Below are 20701 nucleotides of genomic sequence, written 5' to 3'. Positions count from 1 at the left end.
CTGGTGACCAGTACTTAGCAGTGTCACACCACCCCCGTGTTAGAAGACCACAAGGCTATGGACAAGGAGGCTGAAGAAGGCCCTCCCCTATTCACCAGGACAATGCACAACCCACCACAACCTTAAAATCCCTGGGCCAGCTTGGGAAGCAGTTTTTCACTTCGCGCCCACCTGTTGAATCCCGAGAATTCCCGGAGAGGGGTAGGGTCCGAAGTGCCTTCCTGTGGCCTGGCCATTAACGGTCTCTCTATCAAACCAACTGGCCTTGACCTGCCTCGCTTTGGTCGGACTTGAACAGAATTAAATGTGACACTGGAAGAAATGCCTCTGCCCTGTATTAATTAAAAATTCCCCTTATTGTGACTGTGTTCATATACAAGCTGTTAAACGTATTGTGCAAGATTGCCCACAACATGCATTCCCTAGAACAGTGTTTCCCAACCTTGGCCATTTGAAGATATCTGGACTTCAACTCCCAGAATTCCCCAGCCAGCAAATGCTGGCTGGGGAATTCTGGGAGTTGAAGTCCAGATATCTTCAAGTGGCCAAGGTTGGGAAACACTGCCCTAGAAAGAAGCAACAGCAGAATTGGATATCCAGTTATGAGGCCCGTCCTACCCCATAGATGTTTTGTATATAATTTTGTATATAATTATATGCATTTTGTGTATATGTTTACCTCTCTTGTGTCAAGTTCTCATCATACACTAAATAAATAATAACTTGAAGAAGTGTATTGTCTTTCACACTGAAGGAACTCCATGCTCATAAAAAGTACGCTAAGGTCTCCAGCCTTGGCAACTTTAAGACTTATATAGACTTCAACTCCCAGAATTCTTACGCCTTAAAGTTGCCAAGGTTGGAGACTCATGTTCTAGACTCAGAAGGTTCTCTAGCGTCCAAATCTCGCCCTCCCAACGCAGGTCATCAAAGTGAAGCACCCTAGATGGATGACCCAGAAAAAGTAGCCATATTCCTCCACCCGTCAGCTTCTCTTGATTGATTTATGTTTGAAAGAGTTCCTAAGGTTGACTGGAAGCTTAAGAAACATAGAAACATAGAAGACTGACGGCAGAAAAACACCTCATGGTCCATCTAGTCTGCCCTTATACTACTTTCTGTATTTTATCTCAGGATGGATATATGTTTATCCCAGGCATGTTTAAATTCAGTTACTGTGGATTTACCAACCACGTCTGCTGGAAGTTTGTTCCACGGATCTACTACTCTTTCAGTAAAATAATATTTTCTCACGTTGCTTTTGATCTTTCCCCCAACTAACTTCATATTGTGGCCCCTTGTTCTTGTGTTCACTTTCCTATTAAAAGCACTTCCCTCCTGGACCTTATTTAACCCTTTGACATATTTTAATGTTTCGATCATGTCCCCCCTTTTCCTTCTGTCCTCCAGACTATACAGATTGAGTTCATGAAGTCTTTCCTGATACGTTTTATGCTTAAGACCTTCCACCATTCTTGTAGCCCGTCTTAGGACCCATTCACTTTTGTCAATATATTTTTGTAAATGAGGTCTCCAGAATTTCATTATCAATGTTTCCCAGTGAAATGGCACATCACCCTTTGCCATTAAAAGGTTACCTATCCTTGGGTCTGAAGGTGGAGGAGACGCCCTGGACCTCTGCAAGCGCCTTCTCTACCTTTGCAGGAGCACCTTAGTCCAGGTAATCCTTTGGGAGAGGAAAGAAGGTGAAGACAGACTCTCCCCCACCTTTCACGGAGCCCACAGATGCTGGGCAGCCCTCAGTTCGAACTCAGCTTGGGAAGAGTCGCCGTGTGTGTCGTTTTTGGGCCTGAGACCAAGTCAGCCTTCGGACATTTGCTTCCCCAGTTGTGGTGGGAGTCCAGCAGTTGTTAGCTTTTTGTGCAATTCAGCGAACTGGCTGATTCTTCCCTTGGCTGGCCCCTCCTCTCTGCCACCCCCCCCACCTGGCCTGAGACAGCACTGGAGGGAGACTCGCCTTGGGTGGGGCTGGAAATCTCAGCGGTGGAAGGTAGCAGAAGGCGCGGTGGAAGGAGTGTGGCAGGCCGTGGCAGTCTCAGAGTGGGGAGCAGGTCTCGTGTATCTCCCCAAGCAACCAAGGTGGGCAAGCTCAGCTGCACCAACCAAGGCCAGAAGTAGCTGCTCCCTGTTTCCTCCTGCGCAGATCTTTTTAAAATCCTGACTGTCGGGCAGCCACATCCAGCAAGAGACAAAGTGCTAGGAAATTAGACCCGGCTGCTTCTCCCCACCTCGATCCCTCCCACCAGACGTGACTGACAGTTCTGAGCCTGAAGTGGTGGGAGGCGGGGGCTGCTTTGAACGCAAATGTGCCACCAGAAAGGCAGAATGCTGTTGTTGTTAATAATAATAATAATAATAATAATAATAATAATAATAATAATAATAATAATTTATTAGATTTGTATGCTGCCCCTCTCTGAGGACTCGGAGCGGCTCACAACAAACCATACAGTATACAAATCCAATATCAAAAACAATATTTAAAACAATCATGCAATCCAAACAAATCATACATAAAGCAGAACAGCCGAGGGGTATATCAATTTCCACATGCCTGGCGACATAGGTGGGGTTTTAGGAGTTTATGAAAGGCAAAGAGGGTAGGGGCAGTCCTAATCTCCGGGGGGAGTTGATTCCAGAGGTTCGGGGCCGCCACAGAGAAGGCTCTTCCCCTGGGTCCCACCAGACAACATTGTTTTGTTGACGGAACCCGGAGAAGGCCAACTCTGTGGGACCTAATCGGTTGCTGGGGTTAGTGCGGCAGAAGGCGGTCCCGGAGGTTGTTGCAGAAAGGCAAATGCAGGGGGTGCTTTGCTCCCACACTGAAGTGCCAGCCATCCCCACCACTACTTTGGTCGCCTGCGCCCTCCCACACACACCTGGCTGTGAGTGACATCAAGTTGGCTATGTCCACTCAGTCACATGACCCATTCCCCCGCCACACCTACCCAGTTGACCATTAGGGAGAACCAGTTGTTAAATTCCTCACATCGCTGGTGGCTCCCCTTCCTGGGCCAACCATCCCAGACAGCCACTTGTGCCTTTGCGACCTCAGGAGTCGGCTGTGGGGATGGTGTGTTCTACCTGGGACCGCTCCGGAAGACCCCCAGAAGGCCTTGGCACAAGCGGTGATGTCCTCCCCATGCAACGCCTCTCTTCGGTGGGCCCCCCTGTTTGGCAGTGGATGTGAGTCAAGGTGGGTTGCTCCCAGTTTGGCCTGGCTCTATGAACCATTAGCGGCAGTGGTGGGAGACTCCACCCACCCCAACCCCCTGACACTTCTGTGCATGTGCACACAAGGAAGTGAACTGGTAGCTGTTAGGTATTTTGGTTACTATTAATATTATTACTTTTAGCACAGTTCAGCTGGCTTAATTTGCAGCGGATTTAGCATGGCAAGAAATCAACACATGGCTCAGAATCCCATGTGTTAGCAATGAATGACCACTCCTTCATAAAGATGAAAAGTACAATCTTTACTTACAATTCTGTTGATTCATGCAATTACAGATTGCAGGCAGATAAGCTTATTTTCCAGTCCATATTAATAACTTCTGGATGGTCCCAAGTGTGAGGATGGCTTTGGATTTCATCTCACACATGTGTCCTCAGCAAACAATGGAGCACACAGGAGGTAGAAGGAGGTGAAAAGAAGGGTCATCAGGGCCAAAAGAGGATCAGAAGGGGGAGAGTCATCTACTCTGCTGTGTTTATATAGTCTGCAGAGTTCATGCCCCTTTTTGTCATCAAAAGGTGACACACTAGTCAGTTAATTTGCAACCTGACCATAGAGATGCGCCCACAAGACAGTGTAAGCATGTGTTAGAGTGGCATCGGACCAGAATACCTCTGGGACCGCCTGCTGCCGCACGAATCCCAGTGACCGATTAGGTCCCACAGAGTTGGCCTTCTCCAGGTCCCATCGACGAAACAATGCCGTCTGGAGGGACCCAGGGGAAGAGCCTTCTTTGTGGCGGCCCCGACCCTCTGGAATCAGCTTCCCCCGGAGATTAGGACTGCCCCCACCCTCCTTGCCTTTCACAAACTTTTGAAAACGCATCTATGTCGCCAGCGGGAGGTGTGTGTGAATGCCAATGGAGCTGTGCAGGCAGGCAGGTCTGCTGGCTGTTCAGGTGGGACCATCCCCCCTTTCCTGCCCCCCCCCCAAGCTGGTCCTCAAAGCCAGAAATGTTGGGGGAACAATAAAGGACTCAGCTTGGAGGGGCCAGGGCTGAAGTGGAAGATCTCCAAGGTTCCTGCCCCACCTGTCATTCTCGGTTCCAGGTTCCTGTGTCGTTCTTCGTTTAGGGCCTAAGACGATATTTAATATGAATTTTGGTCAGCAAACCCTTCCAGAAGCCAAACTTTCCTCTATGGAAACCTTGGAGCCCAGCTGATGAGTCCAGGATGGCCAGAGGACGTCTCAGAACTTCTGGCCCCTATTTCCTGTCACTCTTTCCTGTCCGTATCGTCTCCCTGTCTTCAAAATAGCTCATGACGGATGACACTTTTTAATGCATTCAGCGAAATGCCAGAGAATCATTTTGCTCTACAAAGCATAAAAATGTCCTCAGATAATAAGCAACATCCCAGAAAGCCAGATTGAGCCTGCTCTAATATTTTTAGCATTTTTAGTAGTCAGCGACTACTTCAGCTTCAACCACAACAACACAAGAGCACACAACAGATTTAAACTTAATATTAACCGCTCCAAACTTGACTGTAAAAAATATGACTTCAGTAACCGAGTTGTTGAAGCGTGGAACTCATTACCGGACTCCATAGTGTCATCCCCAAACCCCCAACACTTTACCCTTAGATTATCCACGGTTGACCAATCCAGATTCCTAAGAGGTCAGTAAGGGGCGAGTACAAGTGCACTAGAGTGCCTTCCGTCCCCTGTCCTATTGCTCTCCTATATCTCCTATTCCTTTCTTCTATTCCTATATCTCTTCTTCTATTCTTTCATTGATATGTTCTATTACTATACCTTCTTTTCTATTTCCTAGATATATTTTACTATGAGTATCTCCTCTATAACCTTCTTCATGTATTTTACTATGTGTATATAGATATATATACCCACTAAAACCCTCATTGTGTATTGGACAAAATAAATAAATAAAATAAAATAAAACCGCAGGCAAACAAATAGTCTGCAATTTCTAACACTAGGTGGGGTCCGAGCACTATGCATCTTACACATAGATCTCCTCCCCTCTGTCTCTTTCCCTCTCTCCTGCTTTGAAGGTGAGGCCACCTGAAAACTGCCTTCAGTTCAGAGGACATATTTCTATGCAGGCATCTTCAAAGCAATTCAAAGGCAACTGCTGAGATTTCGAGATCCACAATCCAAGGGAATTAGAATCCTGAAAAGCTCTTCTCAGTTATCTGCAGCTGCTTTTACATTCCCCTGACAGTGAAACAGAAAATGCATATTTGGTAGAAAATGTATATTGATAAACCAGGGATTCACAATACGTTTAAATGGGGCCCCTTGATTTAAAATCCACCTGAGTTTTATATATTTTTTATTAATTACAACACAAAAGACAAAGACAAACATACAACAACTGTTTGGGTTATTTACAATGCCATTTTCTTCAGAAATTGTTATCAAAGGTACTAGAGGTACTAAAATTTATACATTTTTACATTTTTAAATTATTCTTAAAGCTAACATTCCTTGTATGTTGCTTGTATCCTAAGATTTTTATTAATATTGATTGTTTCTTCATTGCTTATTTGACCCCTATGGCAATCATTGTGTTGTACCACATGATTCTTGACAAATGTATCTTTTTCTTTTATGTACGCTGAGAGCATATGCACCACGACAAATTTCTTGTGTGTCCAATCACACTTGGCCAATAAAATTCTATTCTATTCTTCTTATACTATATTTACAATTACTAAAATTATTAGCTACTTTTCAATATCTCTTTAATTTAATTTCCTTTACCATTTCTTTCTTCTAACCATCTATAAAGTTTGTCCCTTATTTTATAATACTCAGAGTCCTCCTGCCCTTTCAACCTCCTTGTCCGCATATCCATTTCTGCGCAGTCTGAGATTTTTTAGATTATTAATTCCTCCTTAGGGACTTTCCCATTTTTCCACTGCTGTGGCAAAGGCCATCCTCTCTGCTGTAAGAGTGTGGATGGTTAAATATTTTTTGTAATTCTTAGTGAAAATCCCAAATAAGAATAGTTCTGGGCTTTTTCTCCATTTCATTTTTCATAATTTCTTTTAACCATTTTGCTATCTTATTTCAATAATTTTTTGCTTTGTTACATGTCCACCATTGGTGATAAAATGATCCATTTACTCTTTACATTTTCAGCATCTTGGTGATGTCTTTGGCTACATCTTTGATAGTCTTTGTGGTGATGAGTGCCGGTGGTAGAACATTTTATACTGGTTTTCCTTCAATGAAGTTGATTTTATGATTTTATGATTTTATGAACTAATCATATTGTCTTTGACTATCTCCCCTTCTATTTTGTATCTAATTAGGAATTTATATATTTTGCCAATTAGTTTTCCTGCTGTGGTGATGAGTGTCTGGTCAAGGTCATTCTTTCATTTTTGAAAGTGGTTATCTTTGTTATCTTTTTGAAATTAACATGTACTTGGACGTAAGTCCACCAATCCAATAATATACCTCGTTTATTTAATTCTTCCTTTGGTCTTAATTTCAATTGTTATCTAACAAGTCTTTGTATTTTATTATTGTCTCTGATTATAGTAAATTTGGGTGAAAAATTGATTCTATCTGGAATACATTCTGGTATTATTTGGTAGCGATATTTTTTGATATCAAGCCAAATTTGTAGTAATGAATTTCTTAATACAGTATATGTTTTTTGAAATATGAATGTGTCTTATATTTTTCATACCAAATATATGTGTGTCACCCAAATAAGAGGTCATGTCCCTTCGGTGTTAATATTCTTTTGTTTTCTAATATAAGCCATTCTTTAATCCAGGTTAAGGCAGCTGCTTGATAGTATAATTTCCACTTTGGCAGTCCGAGTCTTCCCCTTTCTTTTACATCCTGTAGCGAACATTGTCTTATTCTGGTTTTTTTGCCCTGCCAAACATAATTTGTTATGATTGTGGTCAGTTCCATAAAAAATTGCTTGCCTGGATTAATTGGGATCAAAACAATAACCTTGGCACGAACATTCATTTTAATTGAGGCAATTCTTCCCAACAGAGATAATTGTAACTTTTTTTCCATATTTCTAATTATTTTTTAATGTGGAGCATTAATTTTGTACTGTTAACTTATTTTAATGTTGTGCACTTTGCCATTATCCAAATCCCTAAATGTTTGATTTTTGACTACACTCATATTCGTAATTTCTTCTAATTGTTCCGTTTCTTTTTTGGTAAAACCTAGGATTGTAAGACTAGGTGCGTAGGGTATTCTGTTGCGAGTGTAGGAGTGGAGGGTTCTTCCAGTAAAGTATCTCTACATGATTTCTAGAGTGTTTATGTCCGAAATGTGGTTTGGGTTCTAGACAGATGAGCTATATTTGAGGATTGGTCTGGCGAAAGTTTTGTATGCTCTGGTTAGTAGTGTGAGATTACCAGAGCAGACGCTACTAGGATTAGGTTGAACAACTCTTGAAGCCTTTTTGGCAATGTTGTTGCAGGGGGCTTTGGCACATTGGTCATTTGATACGAGTATTCCAAGGTCTTTTACTGCGTGAGGGCTGTCTGTAAGGTTTTGTTTATTCAGCTGGTATTTGGTGTTCTGATTCTTTTTGCCAATGTGTATGCAGATGCCAGAAATACATAAGTGTGAAAAATCCCTTTAATCCACAATCCTGGGAACCAGAAGAACATACATTTCTCTGAGCATCTTCCGTTCTCCATTCAAGTGAAATATCCCAATTTGCCCCCACCCCTCATAAACTATTACCCCAAGGTGAACAGATATCAAGATGCTTGATGCCAGGATATATGTCGTAAAACATCTGTTGATGCAGGAAATGCTAATAAATCCAACCCAAGACCCCCCCCTTGTCTTGACTGAATGGCAAAGTCACTTCTGGGACTCTGACATCCATATATTTTCACATTGCCAAGTTTGCAAAACACTGAATTATAGGATTTGAAATCCAAGCAGTCCTTGATTTTGGAGGTACCTGTTTAACAGAAGTCTTAACTTGATGAGCTCAAATTATAAGATCAATGCACCAATTTTTTCCTTTATTTGAGGTCAAAGTTGTGAAAAATCAGTGCTGAAAATTACATAACGGAAGAGAGTATTTGTAGTTAACTGTGGGATCCTCTAAGCTTGTTGGATTTCTTGCAAGTGAAAATTGATGACACGTTTGACCCCTCCCTCGTGCTCAGCCAGGCCATCTCCTACAGCCATTTCTATATTTATGTCTGGATATTTGTGAAATGTAAGCTGTGATATTTCCAGAGCAGAGATTACACTAGAGATCGTCCTATGCCACTGCTTTTGCCCCATCTTGGTATCTTTCTTCTTTGCACATAAAAATATTCTCCACCACAGGCAGAATATTGCTATCATTCTGCTGCAGATGCAGAAGTTGTATGAAGGACAAGGGATTATGGACTCAATAAACAGTTTATTGTTAGCATTATCTTCACAGGAGAGCACTTGGGCATAAGGAAACGGCTCTTTAAAGCTTTCAAATATTACTTCCAATATTATTATATTCTCCTCCAGAGAAAAAAATACTGTACAGCTAAGCAATAATCTGAATTAGTTGACAATCCAACTCAAGGTTTTTGGCACAATCTTAAACTCTGAGGCTTACTGGCAGAGTGACCTTTTATATGTATGTATGTATGTATGTATGTATGTATGTATGTATGTATGTATGTATACTTTGTTGTTTGTTTTGTTACACTAATAATCAGGCAACCACGTTTCTTGTAAGATTTTCCAGACTTAACACACACAATGCCCCCACCCCACCCTCCGTTGCTCATGCACTCATTGAAGCTTCTGGACTTCCAGTGGCAGTAAAATTACAATTTTGCCAATAAATAATGATTTAAGACTACTTCATGCTGCTGACAGAGGTTTTTTTCCCCCCAAGCTTTTTTCCCCAGCCCTAACATGATGCTAACAATCTTCTCAGCTCTTACTTTGCAAGCTCTTTTACTGTTACTCTCTGCAAAAAATGTTTTCCAGGATCTAAATCTTTGCAGGGTTTTTTGTGTTGCTCTATTTGCTCTGAATGTTTTTTTCCAGATCTAACGAGGTGCTGTTATGCCAGGCTATTGGCAATTAGCCCCCAGTGAGTTCAGAATAAGTTTCAAACACACAGTCAAAAAGGAATAAAGCAAGTTTAGAAACAGTCTTGAAACACAAGCTCCAAGAGGAGTCAAATTACTCTCACCTGAAAGTCCTTGGATGCGGAAGCGTGCCAAAACAAAGGAGTAGATAAGACAACTGTAAATCCACACAGCCACACACACCAAAGTCCTCAAAAATTCTTTAACCATGAAATATCCTAAGCTCACTAAAAAGTCCTTGAATACTACGCTGTAGCAATCTGCTTTCAGAAGTCTCTTTTTCCCAAATGGATAAACACCCACAGCCCACGCTTCCCAACGCCCATATTTATCACAAACTCATTAACATAATTACCCCTTGAACAGATGCTCATTCTGAGACGCCTGCACAACTGTTCCCTTCGTGCCACAAGCTTGCGCACATGGGCATCCACAAGTGGGTCCTCCTCCAATTCTAATGACTCACTAGTTGGAGCACTGACTGTTGGGCTGGTTGCACCCATCTCCCTGTCTGTCTCCTCTCCCCCACTGTCTGTCCCTGACTGTGAGCCAACTTCACTGCCTGATTCTGCTGACAACAAAACAGGTCTCTGATAACCCGAGGATTCCCATAAATCAACATCAAAATTCCCTGCTGCCGTAGCTGGTCCAGAGCCAACCACAACAGGTGCTAACGATGTTCCCAGCTCTTAATGGCTTGCAAGCTCTTTCATTGTTACTCTCTGCAAAGAATGCTTTTCCAGCCCTAATCCTTTGAAGGTTCCCCCCCCATTGCTCTACTACTTGATCTGAATGTTTTTTCCCAGCCCTAACCAGGTGTTAACGATGTTTCCACCTCTTACCTGCTTGCAAACACTTTCATTGTTACTCTCTCCGAATAATATTTTTTTAAAGCCCTAACCGGGGGGATCAAATAATGTGCTGAAGCTGACCAAACTAAGAATGATAGCCAGATGAATGTCTGGTAGGCAGATATGTTTCCCGATTTTCCTCCCCCCAAACTAAGTTGTGTCTTATACTCCCATGCATCTTATACTCCAAAAAATACAGTATATCTGCCTATCATCTATCAATTGTCTATCATCAATCTATCCTTCATCTAACATTCTATCCATCTATTTTTAACCTGTCTGCTTGTCTGTCTGTCTATCTGTCTGTCTATCATCTATCCGTTATCTATAAATATCTTATTATCTATCATCAGGTTGTTGGGGCAATATGCTGACTGTAAACTGTTTAGAGAGTGCTGTAAATCAATACAAAGTAGTATATAACTCTAAGTGGTATTGGTATTGTTCTGTTTCTATCATCTCTCTCTCTTCTCACTCTCTGTCTATCATCTATTATATATCTATATCTATCGCTCTCTATTATCTATCATCAATCACTTTGTTTATCAATCATTTATCTATCTGTGTTTCATCGCAGTCTTCCTTCCTTCCTTCCTTCCTTCCTTCCTTCCTTCCTTCCTTCCTTCCTTCCTTCCTTCCTTCCTTCTGCCACACCTCAGCAAAATCTCTGGACAATGTACAACAAAATTAAAACAGTAAACAAATACATGGAGGTACATTTAATTATAGAAAGCTTTTAAAAACTATTTTATATTTTGTAGTTTCAAAGTAGAAACATAGAAACATAGACGTCTGACGGCAGAAAAAGACCTCATGGTCCATCTAGTCTGCCCTTATACTATTTTCTGTATTTTATCTTAGGATGGATATATGTTTATCCCAGGCATGTTTAAATTCAGTTACTGTGGATTTATCTACCACGTCTGCTGGAAGTTTGTTCCAAGGATCTACTACTCTTTCAGTAAAATAATATTTTCTCATGTTGCTTTTGATCTTTCCCCCAACTAACTTCAGATTGTGTCCCCTTGTTCTTGTGTTCACTTTTCTATTAAAAACACTTCCCTCCTGGACCTTATTTAACCCTTTAATATATTTAAATGTTTCGATCATGTATTATAGAAATCCCTCCACGTGGACTGAACATTTTGCATTTCTTAGAGGAAATTCGGGAGACTGCAAATGGAGTGGTGGAGGTCATTGCTGGCTCTGCAGAATCTGGTTTTAAATCCAGTGTGTCCAGTGTTGGTACAGTGGCATAAACAACTTTTTAACAGTGTCCACAAAACTGTTACTGCAGAGATCATGATAATTAATACTAGTGATGGATTCTCTTTTTGGGACAGAATCCACTGTCTGGATATGCCAGTTGGTAGATGATTATTGGTTTTACATGTTTTTGACAATGCAACCTGCATCCCGATTCTTTCTTTCTATAATTTCCTCCAGCATTCATTGTGTCACCTTGAAGCAGCAAAAGGAAACAGGGGAAGCTTCTTGGAAAGCCTGTGTCAAGGAGCCAAAGAAACAGGAATGTTATCTAGCAATGATCAAGAGTGAACCACAACCATTCAGAGCATTTTGTAGAGATAAAAGGAGGGAAGGAAGGGGAAAATGTTGGGGAACTCAAGACTGCTGCAAAGAGAGAGGGGAGGGGGAGAGAGATAGGTATGTCATTCATCCTCCCTCCCTCTCTTCCTGAGTTCTCTTTTCATCACTATTTGATCTCCCATCTCAGCGTTGGAAAGAATGCTAGGGCTCAAATGAGGGTCACAGAGAGGCTCATTAGATGCTTTACAAAAGGTTTTTTGCAGTTGTGAGGATGCTGCAAAGTCCCTAAGGGGAACGTTGTCTTCAGAGGGACTTAGAGCAACCCCGAACGCGAATCCTAGAAAGAAGACTTGGACACATCTCTCTCCGGGTGAAATGACACAGTATTGAGCTGTGCACCTCCTTTTATTGGGGGGATATGCAAATGGGAATGATGACACGTATATGTCAAGTGATATACAAACATCCAATAACATAACTCTGAAACGTGGCACAACTTCCGAGTCCTTCCTATCTCCATAGGGCACGTAACTAGTTTCTACTGAACAAATGTCTCTCATGGCCAATTTCCTGGGACCTTTTGTTGTTAATACAGCTATCTCCTGTTTACCACAAAGCAAGGTCTTTTATCACAGCCTTCGTCCTGTTTACCCCAGGCAATGGAAATCGCCTCTTTTGATCACACAGTTCTTTTCCTGTTGACACATTCTTGTTATCCGAGGAGAGTTCTGAATCGTTTTATGGCCAGTCACTTCCTAAGCAGATTTCACCAGAAGTACAGACTTATCTTATGTGATTGTTACGTACAGTCCTGTCCTGGCTAATGGAATAAAAGTGTATAAGGCATTTATGTTAGAAGTACAGATATAAAATCCTATCCTAACATTATGCTATATCAATCAGCCACACAGTTGGAACTAAAGTTCTGACAGGGTTTGATTTTGGTCAAGAGAGAATGATCCCTGGGAAAATACAAGACAATACAGGTAGTCTTTGACTTACAACAGTTCACTTAGTGACTATCCAAAGTTACAACAGCACTGAAAAAAGTGACTTGTGACCATTTTTAAACTTATGATCATTGCAACACCCCCTTGGTCACATGATCAAAACTTGGGTGCTTGGCAGTGGTTCATATTTGTGATGGTTGCAGCATCTCGGGAAATGAAATCAACTTTCGCAACTTTCTGACAGGGAAAGCCAACGGGGAAGAGCCAGATTCACTTAACAACCAGGTTACTAACTTAACAACTTCAATGATATACTAAAAAACTATGACAAGAAAGAAAATAAAAGTGGGCAAAACTTACTTTAAAATGTTTCATATAGCATAATTTTGGTCTCAACAGTGGTCATAAGTCAAGGACTACCTGTACTTGAAAGTACACAATACAGTGATACCTTGTCTTACGAATTTAATTGGTTCTGGGAGGAGGTTTGTAAGGTGAAAAGTTTGTAAGACGAAACAATGTTTCCCATAGGAATCAATGGAAAAGCGATTAATGCGTGCAAGCCCAAAATTCACCCCTTTTTCCAGCCGAAGTCCCCATTTTTGCGCTGCTGGGATTCCCTTGAGGCTCCCCTCCATGGGAAACCCCACCTCCGGACTTCCACGTTTTTACGATGCTGCAGGGAAATCCCAGCAGGGGAATCCCAGCATCGCAAAAACAGGCGCTTCGCTGGCAACAGAAGTCTGGAAGTGGGGTTTCCCAGCAAGGGAAGCCTCAGAGAAATCGTAGCAGCGCAAAAACACTGGTGGTTGGGTTTCAAGAACTCGGGGGCAAATGAGAACCCGGATTGTTGGGGACGAGATCCGAAATATTATAAATCACAGAGAGAGAACTGAAAGCTCTGTGAAGCAGAATACAAATCTAAGTGCTATTGCTAACCAAGGACCAATAGTAAGTAATTTTATTCAGCACTGTCATAACTTTGAACAGTTACTGCATGAATGCCTGTAAGCTGAGGACTGATGGCAATTCCTGACATCATTTCATAAAGTATCTTCTGTTCCACTCTCATTCCATTTTTCTTGCATGGTTCACCCTGCGCATGATGGAAGCCCCTGCTGAGATGAAAGGTGTCCTTACCTGGCTCTTCCTTCCTTCCTTCATTTCATTCTTTTGAAAACTCAAAGCCTTCAGAAACTGACCTGAACGAAGCAGTTGGCTAATAAACCTCGTTGGAGAGAGGAGGGGGCTGGTTCCTCTGCATCCCATTTGCTTCTTCAAATTAGCTCCTTGAAAGCACCGGCTCTCTCTACGTGCACAATTCTATCTGGAGTACACAGGTGGATTATGCTGGATGGACTTTAAGATGTTTTTCGCAGATAAAGTCGCTCAGATCCGGACAGACCTTGACTCCAGTTGGAATGCAGTGTCGGCTGACAACGAGTCAGTCGAGGTGACAGGAGCCCGTCCAAGTCCATCTGTATGGGAGGAGTTTGAACTGGTAACACCTGATGGTGGACAAGGCCATTGGAGCTGTGAGTTCCACCACCTGTTTGCTGGACCCGTGTCCCTCCTGGCTGGTCTCAGTCAGCAGGGAGGTGACACAGAGCTGGGTCCAGGAGATTACCAATGCTTCTTTGAGGAAGGGGTCCTTTCTGGCTCCATACAAGGAGGCACTTGTGCACCCCCTCCTCAAGAAGCCTTCCCTGGATCCAGACGTATTTAACAACTATCGTCCTGTCTCCAACCTTCCATTTATGGGAAAGCTTGTTGAGAAGGTGGTGTCACTCCAACTCCAACGGTCCTTGGATGAAGCCAATTATCTGGGCCCTCCGCAGTCAGGGCCTGGCTACTGCTTTGGTTGCACTGATGGATGATCTCTGACAGGCCCGGGATAGGTGTTTATCCTCTATCCTGGTGCTCCTTGGAAGGGTTAAGATTAGGGTGGCCTGCTTCTTCTTGGATGAGAAGCAAAATGCTTTCAAATAAAACATCAAGAAAGTCCAGGTTCTTTTTCTGAAAAAGTACATTTGCGATGGTTGTATAATAATACAACAATCCTGGTCAAGTGTACTTAATTGGACTTACACATCTCTGTACAAGGCCTACTAGAGGTCCCAGCTCTCCTGGAAAGCAAGGGAGGGATTCTGGGAGTTTGGTGTTCCGCTCACGCTTCCTGCCCCTGTGAGAACCAGAAAGGCTGGTGTTGTTTCATGGTGCTGCAGAAGAAGACTTTGCACAAACACTCTTTTAAGGGTGAATCAGCTCTCCAAAGTTATACATGGGTATATTTTGCATAGGCTCAGAAGGTACCAATCTGAATTGCAGAAACAGGCGTGATTAAAAAGCGGATGGGAAGTCATTTGGAAAGTCATAAACAAACAAACAAAATATTAAAAAAGGAAATGCAAGCTATTTCCATGTCATTGCCAACTAGAACAGAACAGACAAGGAATTTGTCTCTGGGGTGGAGGTTCATGCAAAGAAGTAAAGTAATATAGAAATATATATATAAATATTCTCTGAGTCAGTTGTTCCTACTGTTTTCTCGGCAATATTTTCAGGAATGCTTTGTCACTACCTCCTGCCTAGGGGTGTAAGAGGATTCCTTGTCAATCAGTTAACTTTGGATCTAGGGAGGATTAGAAGCAGTCTTCCAGTTTCTAAGCCGCCCCGAGTCCACGGAGAGGGGCAGCATATAAATCCAATTAATTAAATAATAATAATAATAATAATAATAATAATAAACAGTTGTCTTTAAATACTGTATCAAAGAAGCTATCATATCTTTATGAGATATATGTTTTATAATAATTATTGTTCTTTAATATACAGTAATCCCTTGCTACTTCGCGGTTCATCTTTTGAGGATTCGCTACTTCACAGGTTTTCAAAGGGGGCTTAAATCCATTAAATCCATTGAAAATTTTAAATCCGTTAAAAATTCATAAAATTCTTCTACCGTACTACTGTACTCTATTAAAGAAACTGGTAGTAGTTCCAGCTGAGAAACATTATAGAATGACCGTTTAATGCAAAGGGTGGGTTTTAAAAGTCCAAATACTCGTTAAATACATAAAAAATATCTTTCCTCTATTTCACGGAAATTCGTTTTTCACGGGTGGTCTTGGAAGGCATCCTTCGCAAAAAACGAGGGATTACTATATAAGTGTATTGCAAGCTGCCTAGAGGTGAACAACAGAATTAGGTTGGGGACAGATTGTTATGGAGAAAATATCTCTGTGTGAAGAAGTTGACACCAATTTGCTGGCATGTAATCAAAACCACCTGGAATCCACTGAAACTGAAGTGGTGCACACAGTTCATAAATAAAGCCTAAGACGCCTTAAATAAGATCTGCCCACAAGATCATATGCTGCAACGTCCTGCCTGTTGGCGACTACTTCAGCTTCAACCACAACAACACAAGGGCACACAACAGATTTAAACTTAATATTAACCACTCCAAACTTGACTCTAAAAAATATGACTTCAGTAACCGAGTTGTCGAAGCGTGGAACTCATTACCGGACTCCGTAGTATCATCCCCAAATCCCAACACTTTACCCTTAGATTATCCACGGTTGACCTATCCAGATTCCTAAGAGGTCAGTAAGGGGCAAGTACAAGTGCACTAGAGTGCCTTCCGTCCCGTCCTATTGCTCTCCTATATCTCCTATACCTTTCTTCTATTCCTATATCTCTTCTTCTATTCTTTCATTGATATGTTCGAATACTATATCTTCTTTTCTATTCTTTCATAGATATATTTTACTAGGAGTATCTCCTCTATAATCTTCATCATGTATTTTACTATGTGTATATAGATATATACCCACTAAAACCCTAATTGTGTATTGGACAAAATAAATAAATAAAGTAAATAAATAAATAAAACTGGCTGAATCCCGAAGTCACCCCAAAATTGAGAATTTTCTGGATTTTATGTAGTCGTCAATACAAGGAAACAGCAGGTCCCAAATATTCTCCAAAAACTTCCAAAGTCTAAGCCAGTTTGAAGGGGGGAAGGTGCATTTTATGATAAGGAAGCCGATGCCGATAGATGACCATTGTCTCTGCTCCGTTCACCTCTCCTTCTCTTTTTAATGGTGAGCGGCAGAGGGGCCGAGACAACGGAAGGCACAGAAACCTTAGCAGATAATGAGGACGAGATAAAGGCAGCTTGGAGGAACTAACATCCTGCGTCAGTAGAGTCACAGGTGGCCTGCTCTAAGTGCCAGAGAGAGGACTGAAATAACAGAGGGGAAAAATAATCAGAAAACCTGTGCTGAAATCTGTCATTGCTGTCAGTGGAGGATACAAAATAGCAACCCATCTTGACTTAGAAAAAGGAGGATCTGTTCAAAGGTTTTTCAAAAGAGAAGTTTTTTCCCCTGACCTTTCTTGTAAACCTTTCTACCGTATCCAGAAAGTCCTATCTCCATTTGCACTTTCTTTACCAAACTCTCTTGGAAGAGAAAAGAACAGCAAGGAAACAATTGGCCCAAAGAAAACAAGCTGGAATTTTTTAATTTAAAAAATGTAAAAAATGGTGGAGATGACTTGTCAGAATAAAAGAGGTTTAATAAGATTCTATTAGCCTGGGAAACATTGGCACCACTTTGATGAACTTAGCTGAGCTAACTGGCCTATTCAATTCTTAATTAGGAAACCAACCCTTCCCCCTCCCTTTCTCTCTCTATCTATCGATCGATCAATCGCTCTAACATCTATCTTCTAATCTATCTATCTATCTATCTATCTATCTATCTATCTATCTATCTATCTATCTATCTATCTATCTATCTACCTATCTACCTATCTACCTATCTACCTACCTACCTATCTACCTACCTACCTACCTATCTACCTATCTAATCTATCTATCTATCTATCTATCTATCTATCTATCTATCTATCTATCTATCTATCTATCTATCTATCTACCTACCTACCTACCTACCTAATCTATCTATCTATCTATCTATCTATCTATCTATCTATCTATCTATCTATCTATCTATCTATCTATCTATCTATCTATCTATCTATCTATCTATCTACCTATCTAATCTATCTACCTACCTACCTACCTATCTACCTATCTACCTATCTAATCTATCTATCTATCTATCTATCTATCTATCTATCTACCTACCTACCTACCTACCTACCTACCTACCTACCTACCTAATCTATCTATCTATCTATCTATCTACCTACCTACCTACCTACCTACCTACCTAATCTATCTATCTATCTATCTATCTATCTATCTACCTACCTACCTATCTATCTATCTACCTATCTAATCTATCTATCTACCTACCTACCTATCTACCTATCTAATCTATTTATCTATCTATCTATCTATCTATCTATCTATCTATCTATCTATCTATCTATCTATCTATCTATCTATCTATCTTTGAAGATATATTTATTTTTGAGTACTGTATTGGGGTTTTTTTTAATCGTAAAATGCCTGAGTAGTTTCCATGGTACCCTATATAAATATAATTCTGAGTTCAGGTCCTAGCCAATTATTAACCTGAACATATTATCTTTATTTTTTGAAAAATATACTGTATCTTTAATCAAAATTGGCAATAATAAGGAAGTCAGACTATATTTAAAACATTAAATGGTCAGAGATGGCTTTGAGAGGTTTATTGATCTAATAATGCAACTGAATTATGTGTTTTTATTCTGTGTCAGATTAGAAGGCATCATCTTCATGTTACAAGATAATTAACCTCCCAGAGGTTAGCTAAAATGTTTAAGCAATTCCATAATCTCTGAATATTTTTGGACTTCCCTCCAAATGTTCATTAAGAATTCATTAGGAACCATCTATAAGTCTTCAGAATTCTTGGTCCATGTTTAAAGTAGCAAATTTTCTCACTTTAATTTATATCCTAGTATATTACATCTATCTTTTTAAGTCCTTTGGATAAATTTACATCAAACTTCGGGATCGCTTGAGATTTCTTTGACATAAGCCTGATAACTTTTTGATATTTGATATCAATTGTCTTGGTCTATTGAAGAGCTCGTTCATTGCTTGACATCTAAGATTTTAAATCCCAAAGCAAGTTAAAACTTTCTCTGATCTTCATTTATTTTATTTTACCTAAGATGTATATCAATAAGTACTTCTACGTCTGTTTTAATTGCTTGAGTTGCTTGGCATTCCCTGTTCACAATACATTGAGATCCATGAGAATTTATTAGATGGGAACCCTCTTCAATTAAAAGAAGACCCTTTTCTCATAAGGTTGCAGTCTACAACTGGAAGACTTTCTTGATCTGAAATCCTGAAAAAATGGTAAGTTCCTTGAGATTTTCAGTGATTTTTAATAGTAACTCCCAAAATTTTACCCTTAGACTATCCACTGCTCACCTCTCCCAATTCCTAACCGGTCAGTAAGGGTTGTGCATAAGTGCACCAGCGTGCCTTTTGTCCCCTATCCTAATGTTTCTCTCTTACTAGTATCATGTATATAAACACTGTTATATCTTTGTATACCACCAATACATACTTGACATAAATAAAAAAATAAAAAATAAAATAAAAAATATTCTGATATTATTTACAAATTAGTTTGGATGCTAGGAGATATACATAATTTAAAAAGCGATAAATTTGCATAAAAAGCAAGTACTGTACAATGGTACCTCTACCTAAGAACGTCTCTACTTAAGAACTTTTCTAGATAAGAACCGGGTGTTCAAGATTTTTTTGCCTCTACTTAAGAACCATTTCCTACTTAAAAATCTGAGCCCAGAAAAATTTCCCAGGAAATTTGAGAGCGGCACGAAGGCCCGGCCAGTTTCCTGCCATTCCCCCTTTAATCCCGGCCATCTGTGCTGCCAGAGGAGCCTTTTGGTGGCGCTTAAGGAGGCTTTGGCAGTCCAGAGCGAACGAAGCATTTTCCTTTCTCGGGGCGCTTGGAGAGGAAATAAACCTTTGTCAGTGCCCAGAGAAAAGAAACGCTCCCTTCGCTCTGAGCAGCCGAGGAGTGACCACAGCGAAGGAAAGGCACCGGGTACTGTTGTGATTCCGTCTGAGGCCCCTCAGGGAACGGCTGATCCTCTGCCGGCTTCCTGCTCAGAAGGGGAGGATGAGGAACAGGAGGTTCAGGCAGATGGGGAGGAGGAATCTCAGGCTGAGGGAGAGGGAGGACAGCCAGTCCCCCGAGAGGGAGCTCTCCCCAGCAAGCAGCCTGGATTCCTTAGATGAAAATGCACAAGCAATAATCGATTTCCGGCAGAGAAGAGCAACACAACGAAGGGGACAATTAGCCAGGTACTTTCAGCACTAAAGAGGCAACAGCTGGGTTTGGGTGTGGTGCTCTCTGGAAAGGCTGAAAAGGCAGACCCACCCTTCCTGGCTTGTGGAGTATTATCTTTGGGAGTCCTGGGACCTGGCTGTGATGTTTGGCGTCTTGGAATTCTGGTTTGTGACTTTGAATACTGAAACCTTGGGGGGAAAAGGTGTGGGTCTTATTCTCTACAGTGGTGGGTGTGCCAGCAAGAAGTCTGCTGTATTGCTGGCCATCAGGACTCTGCTGTGAAGTCTCATAGCCTGCCTGTTGGGAAGAACAGGTTTTTCTCTGTGTTTATTTTTCACACTATAAAGTGCTTTTTCCAGTTGGTGCTTTTCCAGTTGGTGCTTTTCCAGTTGGTGTTGAAGTCTGGGGGCACCCAGACAGAAGAGCTACAAAGCGAGTGAGCAAGAGGAGAGGGAAGCCCTTCAGCATGGGAAGGAAGAGGAAGCAGGTAGCAGCCACAGCAGCCAGTGTATGGGAGGCAGGCCTGCCCTGGGTGTATTGGAGGCGCGCACTCCTCCTCGCCGCCTCAGAGTCCCTCTTTTTTTTTTTAAGTCTTAAAGTTTGGGATTTTTTCGATTCCCCTCCCCTCACCTTCTTCCTTTGGCAGCGACTGTCCTCCTCCTCTTCTTCCTCCACCTCCTCCTCCTCCCACCCAAATTCCCAGCTTTTATTTCTTTCCTAATGGGTTTGCACGCATTATTTGCTTTTACAT

The 20701-nt window shown here is 41.4% G+C and overlaps 1 protein-coding gene across 1 annotated transcript in view; it reads right to left on the bottom strand.

Moving 5' to 3' along the window:
* Window positions 1-12449: 12449 nt before the first annotated feature.
* C8H8orf48 (chromosome 8 C8orf48 homolog) overlaps window positions 12450-20701 on the bottom strand; it is a 64567-nt gene continuing 56315 nt past the window's right edge. The window contains 1 exon segment of the mRNA XM_070759688.1: window positions 12450-12525. Coding sequence (XP_070615789.1) covers window positions 12489-12525 — 37 coding nt within the window. The 3' untranslated portion in view covers window positions 12450-12488.

The sequence above is a fragment of the Erythrolamprus reginae genome, chromosome 8, assembly GCF_031021105.1.
Source record: "Erythrolamprus reginae isolate rEryReg1 chromosome 8, rEryReg1.hap1, whole genome shotgun sequence".
Classification (NCBI taxonomy): domain Eukaryota; kingdom Metazoa; phylum Chordata; class Lepidosauria; order Squamata; family Dipsadidae; genus Erythrolamprus; species Erythrolamprus reginae.
This window is presented reverse-complemented; position numbering and strand designations above follow the sequence as displayed.